This window comes from Antedon bifida, chromosome 10, assembly GCF_963402885.1.
Source record: "Antedon bifida chromosome 10, ecAntBifi1.1, whole genome shotgun sequence".
NCBI lineage: Eukaryota > Metazoa > Echinodermata > Crinoidea > Comatulida > Antedonidae > Antedon > Antedon bifida.
Window position 1 is genome coordinate 17,369,869 of NC_136235.1, and position 13,540 is coordinate 17,383,408.

At 30.3% G+C, this 13,540-nt stretch overlaps 1 protein-coding gene across 5 annotated transcripts in view; it reads right to left on the bottom strand.

Moving 5' to 3' along the window:
• Positions 1-13,402, bottom strand: part of LOC144853711 (dystrobrevin beta-like) — a 48,995-nt gene extending 35,593 nt beyond the window's left edge. The window contains exon 1 of one of the 5 annotated variants that reach the window (XM_078711492.1): positions 13,230-13,402. In XM_078711492.1, coding sequence (XP_078567618.1) covers positions 13,230-13,272 — 43 coding nt within the window. In that variant the 5' untranslated portion in view covers positions 13,273-13,402. Of the gene's footprint in view, positions 1-2,787; positions 3,295-13,229 lie in introns of those variants that run through there. The other 4 variants (XM_078711491.1, XM_078711490.1, XM_078711496.1 and 1 more) reach the window with 4 other exon arrangements.
• Positions 13,403-13,540: the final 138 nt, after the last annotated feature.

Here is a 13,540-nt window from a genome sequence, read left to right on the forward strand (position 1 = left end):
CCCAAATATGGTAGTGATATGCCTAAATATGGTAGTTATATGCCTAAACATGGTACTGATATGACATCATCATGTCCATATATGGGCACATCACATTTTTTGTCACATCAAGTTTGGTAGTGTAGCTTAATAGTTCCTAGTCTTTGATTATCATTGGAATTGGAACTATTTGCTTTGCTTTTCTTTCCTTTAATTTTTCAAGTAAAAAAATGTTCCATACTTTATACTTTTTATTTAGCATGGCCAATGAATCTTTTCTTTTTGTTTTAAGAGAAATAATAATAATGATTTAACCATTTTAAAAACTTCTCAATTACAATTGTTAGTTGTGGTACCGTTGTCAGGGAACAAAATACAAATTCAAATCTTGGTTGGGTCTTACAGTATCTGAATACACGTACCTACTACTATGTCAGAAAAATGTAGATACTGTAGTATGAAACTATATTTATGATGAAAACCATTAAAAAAATCCAGTAATCAAGAAAAATGACAACCACTTCACCTTACTGGGGATGAAGTGAGAATAGTTTGTTACATTTTAACACCTAGGAATAGAAATGTGATCAACTGAAAAATCATTTTAGTGTTTAAATTATGGATTATAATAGTGTGATCGTATTGAGGTCATATAGGAAACCTACTGACTGTACATTACCAGTTTGCTGAAATATTATAAATATATATAGTCTAATTTTGTTATGAGGGTTTCCAGTGGTTTTTAATTAACAATTCATTTTAGGTAGTTGGTTGTTCAAGGTTTCAGGAAAATGATGGCATCCTTATGTTTATAGATATTTAAAATATTACAAATCTGTATAGTCTAATTTTGTTTTATAGGGTTTACAGTGGTTTTTATTTAACAATTAATTTAGGTAGTTGGTTGTTCAAAGTTTCAGGAAAATGATGGCATATCCTTATGTTTATAGATTTAAAAAAATTAATGTGACTTGCATCCATGATATCAGTGTCAAAAATATGTTTTTCATTATAAACAGTAACACTCGATGGAAATAAAATAAATTAGTACAATACAGTTGTTTAAAATCAACAATTAGAGCATACATTAAGCATGACCTGAAGATGAACTCTCATAGATAATAAAACATCCAGTTATGTAAACCACCCTAGGGACAATGACTCCACTGTAAAAATAATTATCAATATAATAAAACAAATAAAAATAATTATAAACAACAATCTTGCTGTACCTTCATTTAATAGGAAACAGGAAGTGAAAAAGTAATATTAGATTTGAAGCAAAGATACTGTACTATACTTGATTATAAATTAAAATGGCAATTATGCGCTGACTAATATTTGTCTTTGGGGTACAGTACACAGTTATTCATATAGTCTGTAGTTTAAGAAAATAATGACAATATAATGATATGATACAGTTTTCATCTTTACTAGAATGGCACTTTTTAATATACTACTATACATTTTTGTTACCGTCCATAACAATTTTTCATTTAAAATAAAATAAATTCTTTCTTAAAATAATTTATAATTTTAGATTGAAGATGTTCTATTTGGGTGGATCCAAATGATCATGATTTAAAAAACTAAATAAAATCTCATTAAAACAATACTATGGAACTATTGTACAGTAGTTGGAAACAAATAAAAATATGCAAAATCTGCTAATAAGATATAATATCTACAGTATCTGTAAATAATGAGTTTTACAGTACAGTTGTTTGTTGAATACAAATGATCACTACTATATGCATCTATAGATGGTTTATCAAAATGATTGGAATTGTACTGGGAAAGTTCTACATTTGAAAATTAGCTGCCATCTTGGCTTCAATATGGCGACCAAAATGTTGTCTAAATTCTCCCACATTGGCTGCATATCATTTGTTATACATTTTTTATTGCACACATCCATTGTATTACAGTATATCAGATTTGTACATGGGAAGGTTATAAAAAGATACTGTAAATGTACTGTGTATACATTTATTGACTGCATTGTTTGGATACAAAAAGGAAACAATATATTATTATGATGCTATTGTTTTGTTGATGAATGTAGTTTATAGTAATGCAATTACTGGAAACAACACATTATTTTACTGCATTGTTTGGATATACAAAAACAAAACAATATATTATTATGAATAGGATGCTATTGTTTTGTTGATGAATGTAGTTAGTAATACAATTACTGGAAACAACAAGTACCATCAACCTTGGCTAGCCATCAATTAAGAACACGCGACACTCGTTAGAAATTAGAATACTGTAATTATGATTTTTGATGATATTCAACCAAAATGTATAGCATAGATTTGTTTTAAAACACCTGTACAATGAACCAATACAAACAAATACGTATGGAAGACGAAGTATGACATTTTGGAGAGAATTAGTGGAAGCATAGATTATACTAGGCCATATATGGTCATATCACATTAACATACTTATATAATACAATTGCAGTGCAATATTTCGCTATCGTTTGAATTACAAATAATACATTTTTCTACATTTCAAAAATATACTGATGACTCAACAACAGCACAGCAACACACAATGGACAAACCAACCTAGATTTAAATCCAAACCAAGCTAATGTTGCCAATTCATTCTGTATAAATCATTTATTTTATTGCTCTAAATTTATGTGAGCATACCGACAGTACTAGTATGTTTAGAATAGACAATACAACGTCCTTAGATGAAAATAATATAATTTCAGGACAGTAAATATAACATTGATAACAATAGAAATAATCAAAAAAAAATATATCAGTTGAAAATATCATAGTATATTACCTTACCATCGTTTTCGGGGTCGATTTCATATATACATTCAAAATCTGCTATCATTTTCATATATTAAATCCGAGTAAACTATATATTCCAATTATTGTGTATTGTTTAGGCCTGTTTGATGGTACTACCACACTCCTACTTCTACGACTCCTCCTCCTTCTCCTCACAGCCTCATCATCGTTGTCTTGCTTGATATCAATTGGCATAAACCTACTGTAGCGTGAATTTTAATAATTTGCTCATTTGTGAAACGACTGAATGAGCTTGACTCGTTGGGACTAAACAGCACAGAATGTGAAATCAATAGCTTCTCTGTATCTCAACTGTTGTTATAATGGGTTTCTTCTACTGGTAGACGGATCGTTTCAATACTACGCCATCCACAATCAACACACACAATCTGTTAAATTAGCATGACTACCATCGCATAATGCATTTTAACTAAATTACCTAACACTTACTTTATTCAAAGAATAAATAATAAGCTGTTGGATAGATAAAGGGTACTCTGTACAATTAAATTCTCAAACCTGCATTGCAATAACGTTGCTCAAGAGTTGATTCACCATTAAAAAAGAGAGTAACAAAAGAAGGTTATTACGCAAATTATATGATGAAAATTCAAATAGGCGTGTGTATTGAATTCAAAAACGTTATTATATAAATTGAAATATAGTAATAAAATAGTATAGTTAATAATTGAGAAATACAGGTCAACAGTGTTTCCTTCTCATGTAGAAGGTACAAACTAATAATCAGCACAAACACAAGATTTAGTTACAAAACGGTAAAAATGGTACAAAATGGTGATATTGTAAAATACAGCAACCTACTTAAGAGTGGTAAAAAAACCAATGTTAAAAATGTTAAAGCCCTCCTTATAGTTCTGGTGATGGAAGAAGCTGTCTTGGAGGCCCAGTGTACACATGACCCATTTAAACTTTGAAAGCATCCCTGATGAGAAAGGGATTTCCCCAATCTTCCATTGAGTCCCTCATTTTGATAGCATGCTGATTCCTAATAATCCCCTTATAATATGATCATAAACGACGTTTGGCTAATTTTGGGACTCACAATCGCAAAAACGAAAATTGTAAACATTACAAATGTTTGAAATACTGTAATTTACTTGGAAATTTTTTTTTTTTTTTGGAAAGCAAATTAAGGTTTAAAAACCTATATATCTCTAGTGTAAAGTAGGAAAATAAAAAATGTCTCCCTATATAATTGGTAATTCTTTTTTTTCCTGAACCTAATAAACCTTTTGTAAACTTCTAACTATTTGTAGATATGGGTCATTAAGCTAACTTAAATGTATACTTATTATATTATTAAAAAATATATAGGAAGAAAATTAAAGATACTAGTGAGAATTTAATACAGTACAAATCTCACTTTACTTGTTCATCAGCTATGTATTGATTATTCAACTGTAAAAACTCACTTTTGAATAATGTATTTAAAATATGAGCCGCAAAGTGGTTTCTAAAGCTCTGTCTCCAGTACACTATCAAACTAGTTTGACAAAAAAAGTGTGATGTGCCCAAATATGGTAGTGATGTGCCCAAATATGGTAGTGATATGACATCATCATGGCCATATATAGGCACATCACATTTTTTTGTAGACATCTTATTAGACAACTGTCTAAGTCCAAATCTTAAGATATTCAGAAGAGATTTGAAAATTATATGACGTAGAGAAATTGTACTTATATATTAATGAATTTTACTGTTGAAAGCGGTTTAGTTCAGAATGTTGTCTCAACTTAATTTAGAATTCTTTGTAGTTTTGTGCAATGTTAATAATTTTATTTGCAGGTCTATTAAAAAATATATATTTTAAAGTATTAAAGCATTATAACTTAATAGAGAAGGTGGTGGGGGGGGGGGGGGGGGAAGAAAGGATCAAACAGTAGGCATTAGGACTTTCTGTCTAATTAGATATTAATGATAATTGGTATGCAAAGACCTATATTTTTTGAATGGGTAAAAATTAGACAAGACAACTAAACAATAATAACAATGAAAAAGTGGCTATTATTTTATGATTGTTAAATATTTCATCAGAAAATGGTGGTTTTATATGCAAAAAAAATTAATTAAAAAAATGTAAAATATGATGTGAGCAATCTTACTAATTTTGCCATCAAATGTACAATATTTACAAACAAATTTTTAGAAAAAGTAGATGGTACATAAAGTAAATAAAACTAAATAGATTGTTTTTATTTTCTGAATTACTATACACTGGCAGTGTATAGTAATTCAGAAAATAAAAACAAATATATTTTGAGCCATAACAACTTAGTATCAGAGATCATTACGGCTATAACGAATTTGACACAAACACATAGGAATATTCTAATTTACATTTTTACATGACATGAACTTTGCGTACTGTTATGCATGGATAATTTACTTGTACTATAGAGGGCGACAAACATCTTTCAAAAAGGATTCCTTATTACATTGAAATAAATTATTAGTTAAAAATGAAATAAAAAGAAAACAAATATTTAGTTAACTTTTTTTTTATTAAAAAAATTCAATATTGTCAATATCAATTGTATTATGTACTGTAGTTATCATTTAACAACTATTCGATAAAATGTTGAGAAATATCATAAATGAAATGTCATGTTGATAATAGAATTGATCTCTCTACATATAACTACCCAGGAGCAGAATGGGTTTTAGCAAGCACAACAATTAATAATTAATATTAATTATTACAAAACTTGGTAAATCACACTGAAAAATATAAATTGTTTTTATCTAATAATGGATATTCAATTCAATTCAATTTATTTCCACAATATTATAACATACATACAGTATAATAAATGCAATGAAGTAATCATGTGGGGGGAGAGTCATATAAGTCAGAAAGACTTTAAGTTTGACCCACCCCAAGATATAACATATTAATACGAATACGAAAAAAATAAAATTAAAAAATAAATAAATAGAGAAAATAGGTTAATAATTAATTTTACAAAAACATTTTGAAAAATAGCCTCAGTAGCCTACAGTATAGTAATCAACCACAAACAACATGAAAATATAGAAGATGAACAACATTTTATATCATTATTGGCCAACTAGTTTTGTCTATTTTCCTTTATGTCATTTGTTTTGTATTTGGAAAAAAAAATTGAATGAATATTGAAAAACTATGTTAAAAAAAGACACATATTTTGAAATGCCCAAAATTTTTTTCCATATTTTTTTGGGAGTCACCGGATTTAACTATCTAACTACTGAAAAAAGTCTGACTGGTTTTTATAGCAAAATTATGTATTTGAACATTTTTTAATTATGTTTTTTCCCATCGTAATTTATGTACGTAGCATTTTATGAAATATATCTAAAATTCATGCCTGTAGCTGAGCTTAAAATTGATCCTTATTGAACTGTTCACCAACTCAACAATTATTAGTACAATAAATAAATCATACACTAAAATATAAATTACAAATGAAAGAGTAGCAAAATTTAATATTATAATAACAATATAGGTTACTAATTGAATGGCAAACAGTATAAGGAAATTGATCCTTGTGGTAATGGCACCCAATAGCCGACAGAAATGGGTTCATCAACCACGACAAAATGCAATATCAAAATGAATGAAAATAAAAGAGAATCAATAGCATAATTTCCTGTCAAAAGTGCTAACGATTTCACTGAATTTACCAACAGAGAATGGCGCGCTATAAAAAGCGCCGCTCTCTACGTCAATAAATATAAATTCAGGATATTATGAGTCAGGTCATGTCAACAACAGACGTACGTACGTAGGATGTGAATTAGGACTCTGCTGCGATTGACTAAAATAATTATAATTTAAATCTTTCATTCGTATCATATTGACGAGATAAACAAAAATAGACTTTAAGGCTGAATTATTTATCTGCTGGATGAAATGACAAAATATTTCAATTTAGTATAGCTACACTACAGTACAGTATGTGTAAGTTCATTTTTTAGAACATAAAATAAAAATTAATATTTTACAGTACGTTTTCTGCCAGTGCTAGGGTTTTTAAAATTATTTATCTGCTGGATGGAATGACAAAATATTTCAATTTAGTATGGCTGATGAATGTACGGTCAATTTAATTTTTTAGCCCATAAAATAAAAATAAAATATTTTACAGTACGCCGTCGTCTGCCGCCAGTGCAAGGTTGTCCAATTTTTTAATAAACACACAGTAATTAATAATTTAATTATAAAGTACAGTTATTATTATTTTACAGTAATTATTCCATCAGCAAGTTAATTTTATTCAATTTTTATCCTTATTTGGTCATTGTAGAGGTTTTACAGTATACACTGTCTTCCAATGTCAGGATTTTTTAATAAACACACAGTAATTAATAATTCAATTATAAAGTACCGTTATTATTACTGTATTGTTCAATTTTACAGTACATTAATTATTCAATCAGCAAGTTAATTTATTCAATTTGTATCCTTATTTGGTCATTTTATAGGTTTGCTGAGCACTAATTTATGTAATGGACAACATAAATGTCAAATAAACACATGTATTGTAACACTGAGTCTGCATTAGACAGATCAATTCCACATAATTAGATCATACAGTAATGAATCAAATGCGTAATTAAAATAACCCAAGACACAATGCTGCATACTACACCAGTGTCAGTTATTGTTGATATTGCTACGGCAATCCAATTTATTCAAGTGATACACTATCCATGTTAAGTCAATAAGTCATGACACATTGTATTTTCATTTTGTATTTTTATTTGAATAGCATTACTGTATGTATAAACCTTTGTTAAGGCCTCTATTTAGGGGACACTTTTAGGACCAACAAAGTTTCCTCTGAATGGATAAGTGTCCCCTGAATAAGGGTTGGTCATAGTGGTAAACTATATGTTTTTCTTGATTATTTAACAGGAAATTGTCCCTTTAATAGGTGTCTATTAGTAAGAGGCGTCCCCTGAATAGAGGTATCTTCTTAATAGAGGTGTTCCCATTAAATAGAGTTTTCCCTGATTAGGGAGTTCTAAAGGCGTTACTAAGCCAAAAGTTCAATGCTGTACTATGAATGTGATGTACTCATTAAATAACTGTAGTTAATTAAAAAGCCAACAAATTAATTTCACACATAAAGTTAAAATGATACCTTTCCTATTCGTTTGTCTTATATTGACTATTAGGGAAAAGTCCACTTCCAAAATGCAGGCCATTTTGAAGGAAAGATTGTATCCTCTCTTGTTATGTCATGTTATTCTTTTTTATTGTCTACTGAATAGCCTATTATCTTTTTCATGAAAAAAATCAAAGGTCTGCAGTAATTTTAAACAGGCTAGAATGTAAATTTAAATTGGTAATCTCTACGGACATTTGAAAGTGGTATGAATCTAGAAAATGTACACAAAAAGATTTACAATCAGAAAGCAGAACTGTTTGATTTTCCAACTCATCGATTTGAGATTTAAAACACATGTCAACACAACAAATTACAGTACTCAACTTCCTCTTAAAAACAAAGGTATTGTGGTGACCATGTACAGTACAGTATATTCTATGACCAATTAAAAGGAAAATGTAAAATTAAATGGAATGTTGTTGTCTGTAGCTTACAATACATTGACAATTAATGGTCAAACCATTTTGACCAATGGCCAGTACAACTCATGATGGGCCTGTAAAATCTCCATGACACCAACTGGCCCATAGGTTTTGGTCAGTATATTATAATTTTTTGAAATTTCATACTGTATGAGATTATACTCATTTTTTGAAATTTACAAAAACAATCAAGGTTTTTGTTAAGACTACCACCATATCCTCGGGGGTATAATCCCACTTCGGGTCTAATCCTACCCTCTACTTCATGTCTAATTTTCACAAACTAAACAGACATACCTGGGTATAGTCCCAGTATTGACTTTTGGTCTGGTTGTATGTCTCTCTCTCGCCAGTTTATGAGTTTTACACGAAATGCTTTACAATCATTTTTTTCATGGTATAGTCTTCCCCACAAAATCGGCCCAATTCCGTGTTATAGCCAGGTGGGATTATACCAGAGGATATACGGTAATGGTTTAGTCAATTTGGGTCAGTATTTAAAAATAACCTGAAGGACCATACCTACTTCTAAAAGAAGGAGATGGGATGATTTTTTAATTTGAGGCATGTTTACAAGTATTGTAGAATTGTAATAAAAACTGCTTTGTGGATAAATTATTGCAATTTTAATAAGAACACAACATTTCATCTGTAATTTTTCTTATTATTGTATGGGGGTTCAAGATATCTATTTTAATATCCTTTATGTTAATGATGTGTCATAGGGCCTTGGAAAAGCAGTGGTACACTGAGACTGCTACTCAAAGAAAATAGGTAAATAAATAATGGACATGAGAAAGTAGCATAATGTTGTTTATGTATGTAAATATGTAAACTCAAAAACAATAACAGAATACAACGGTACAGTACAGACTAAACATCTTCTCATCCTGTGTTGCCTGAAAAAATCAATGATAACCATTGATTTTAAGATTGATTTTCATCAAGTCAAGACGTATTACGTTTATGCGTTACATCGGTAAACTAACACTCATACATACCCAATTCGTTTGAACATAACATTAATTGCGGTATTTAATGCATGCATGTTGTCAACTAACTGTCTAGATTATGTGTACAATAAGACTCGCAAATACATTACTATTATAATGTTAATTTTGTGTTGTACAACCATGAATAACGTTGTACCTGTGAAATACTACACGTTTTTATAATGTATTCATACAATATTTAATAGTTAATACTGGAAAACAACGTCAATTACCCTACGGTATGCACTGTCATTAATGCTAGGCCAACTGTGTCATGCCGATTTATTATGGATGGGCGGTTGCACCTATGTTGAACACCGGTGAAACCTGATATGTAGCAGCCTGTAGGTAGCTATGCGGGTAGATAATTGGCCACTGAACTGATTGCATGCACTAGATGCACTTTATTTCCTACCGAGAGCTTTCAGATCACCTGTTCTATAAATACCACTTACATCTTCAAGAATGCTAGTGGATGCGGAGATAAACAAAGTTGTTTCAGCCGAGATAAGCGTTTGAAATACACGGATACTACAGAGGAAAAGATACAAAAAGCATTGGCTAAAACGTCAAAATGTTATCTACAAAACCATGCTTTTCTATTATTCCTCTTCACTGTACTTAACCCTTACTTTTAGTTTCACACACAGTTCTAAACCTTTTCCTACCTCAACAGATATCATTTGGAGTATTAGGAATACTTTCAAAGAAAAAATTGTACTGCGATAAATTACAGTAAAAAGTATCAATAGATTTAAGAACGTATTACATTATACAGTATGTGTTAACAAATATATTTTATCTTATTCTCTGCTAAAATAGTATTTTGTTACCCAAAAAATGTGTTGGCAATTTCTTTAATACAGTATTACTATTATAAAGAAAAGAAAATAATAAGTAAAACAATCAATTTTCATACTGTACTGTAGGCCTACCGTATGGTTTTAGAAGAGAGACAATTGGCGTACTTTTCAAATTACAGTAATTACCAAATAACAGTTAATTAACATGTTGTTCACTTCAGACTTGTATAAACAATATAATAAAAATTAATGTTTACTTCATGTACAAATTGAATCAAAATTATTGATTTTAGATATTTTTATAGTAAAATATTTCAAATCTATAAATGTTTATCCGATTGAAGCTACATTGCAATAATTAGTGAGGATAGTGTAGTTTGTAACCCTGACAAAATTGAAATAAAATAAGAAACATTATAAATCACTGTTAATTACAGTGTCATCAATTAGTCCATTTCTGCCAGAATTTTGTGGTCAGCTTGTTAAATCATTAATTAATGAAAATTCACAACCTACAGTACTGTAAGATCTTTCTTTGAAAATCTAAGAAGAGACAATCGTTTTAATTAGAGTACAAAACAACATAGATGATGCTGTATCTTACCTGGAAATTATTATCAAGATGTAACTATTAAAGGTCTAGATGACATACGACATGCAAATGTAATCCTCCGAGGCTGTATTACACTAATACTTTCTTTACATTTTCTACTGAATACACCCATCTATAACGAACGTATGTACAACATGATACAAAACACAGCGCCTTGTACAAGCCTCAAAATAATATCCAGAACAAATACGAAGTTTAACTCGCAGAATACATTATGAATTCTTAGAGGATCTAGTTGTCATAGTACCAAGATTTCGTTTTTTTCAATTTACGAATATGATGAAATTGACGATAATAAATTGTTGAAAGAATTCATGAAAAATGATAACAACCTGTTATGCTAGCCATATGCTATATGATCTCTCAATGTTTTATGGCCTAACGTGACAGACGGAAAAATCATTACATGGATGCATACTACTGAATACTAAATAATGCTTTTTTTTTATATTAGTAGCTGAATTTATTTTTAGTTTTATTACAAGTGCATGCATGCAAGTGCATCAAATGTCTACAGTAGTATTTAAAACAATTATTTTTTAAATCTTCTGTCTATTAAATATTATAGTGTAATACAATATTGTAATTTTTTTTTTAAATTAATAATTTTTCCGTTTACATTTATTGTGACATTCAAGCATAAAATTCTTAATTTTTATTATTTTTTTAAAAAACTGTATTGTACTTTTAACATTTTTGCATCTGTTGATCTGTGCATCATTTATCAGTGTTGATTAATTGGTAACTGTAAAGTACCATGACAAAGAATTTATTTAGTTGATAAGGATGATGATAAAAACCGTACAAATTATGAAATAACCTAGTAAAGCAAGCAATGCTGACTCGGGTGGCCCAATACTGCATAATACTGTATAGTACTGTACATGTTACCTACAGTACACTACAGTATAGCATTAATCTTTTAATGAGATTACCAAAACAGATTTTTTAAGCACATTTTCAAATAATTATTTTGGTATTTTATTTATTATCTAATTACAGTTATTAATGCAGTACATTAATTAATTAATTAGTTTGTTAGGTTTTATTAATTATTAGTTTAAACTAATTATAATATTCAAACACAAACATACTGTATACAGTCCATATATGAATCAAAGAATATGTTCTGGTCAAGAGGGGCACAGAAGCATGTTTCAAGTCTAAAAATCCAGGTAGATCCAGGTAGGTACAGTAGATCTAAAGCACAGTAACCCCTATTAGAAAGAGTACGTTCGAGACCATCTCCTATGGTGTCCAACCATATTGTCCCGCATTAGTATTCCCTTTATTATGGGATCTTACAGAAGGCAATCCTATGAAATAGGTCCATTACCAACACAATCTGTAGCACTAGCAGTTTGTAATCCAATTCAAATAGGAAGCATAGTGATATAAAGTATGCAGAGAATGCAAAATATGGGCTTTATGGATTCAGTTATCAATTAGGAACACAAACAAATTGTGTTAGCACATGATGCTTCTTTAATGGCTAGGTTAGCTTTTAACCAAATAAACATTTAAGGTTTAAATGGTTTCAAAGGAAGCTGAAAAAAATCAACTTGCACTTAAAAAAATTAATATATTTTATTCTTAAATAAAATGGGAACATTATTTGTGACGATTATAACCCAATACCATTATCACTGCTGATTTTTGGGGAGGGAGGAGGTGGAGGGGGGTAGGGTAGAAAAGTAGAGGGTTAGTTACATTAACATTGTTCTGTTTCACGAAAAACGGCGCACGCTGTGTTGTTAAATAATGGAAAATCATGAAAGAATTGAACAGTGCCAGTATTTGTTACGGAAAATGAACATGTGTGAATCTTTATGTTCAGTTTTTAAAATGATGTAGCCGATTTATAGGAGGCGGCAGTAAACATTATGTACTGTACTACAGTTTTCCAAGAAAAATAAATTATTGTGACCTTAATGATCACAGTTCTTGTCCTCACCATTTTAGTAAGCCTAAGAGAGGCCCTAGCTAGTCTATAATTATATATCCTAGGCCTATATATTTTGATTTTGATGGTGCCTCAAACTTTTGAACGAATCAAAATGAACATGATAAATATTTCTTTGTTGTTTTAATAAATGATGTGATGGATGGATGCTTGTTAATAAATGCCTAATTATAGGCCTAGGCCTAGTAACAGCTTTTTATACTGTAAGGCCGAGCGAGGACTACAGTAACAGTGAGTGAAGGCTTAAACTAGGCCTACGCTAGAAGTAGTAGTGGGTACTGCCTAGGCCTAGATTCCTAGCTCAGCAGGGGCCTAGGCCTGGGCATGCTAGGCCTGGGCCTACTAGGCCTAGGCCTATTATAGGCTAGGCCTAGGCTAGACGGATTCTCCGGCTAGACCACCACCAGGCCTACGACGTCGAAAGGCAAGTTCTTCGTCTAAAGTAAAACAAAACGACTTACCTTTAGCTCCAGAGCCTAGGGTTTTATCTCTGACTTCAGGCATTGTATCTCTATTTTTAGCTCTATTTAGAAACAGTGATGTTTATAAAAGACCAGCAGCAAGGAAACACTAAAATCGAGGTAAATACAGCAGTTTTTTGTCTCACAAACAAACCGATCCTCTTTTTTTGTTTTCTCTTCTATTTTCCGATCACCCCCTCTCTCGGCGACTGAAACAGATATGATATGCTGCCCTCTATTAAATAATATTTTTGAATTGCCAAAACATCAAGATGCATTGTATTGGTATATTTAGAAGTCAATTTCTGATA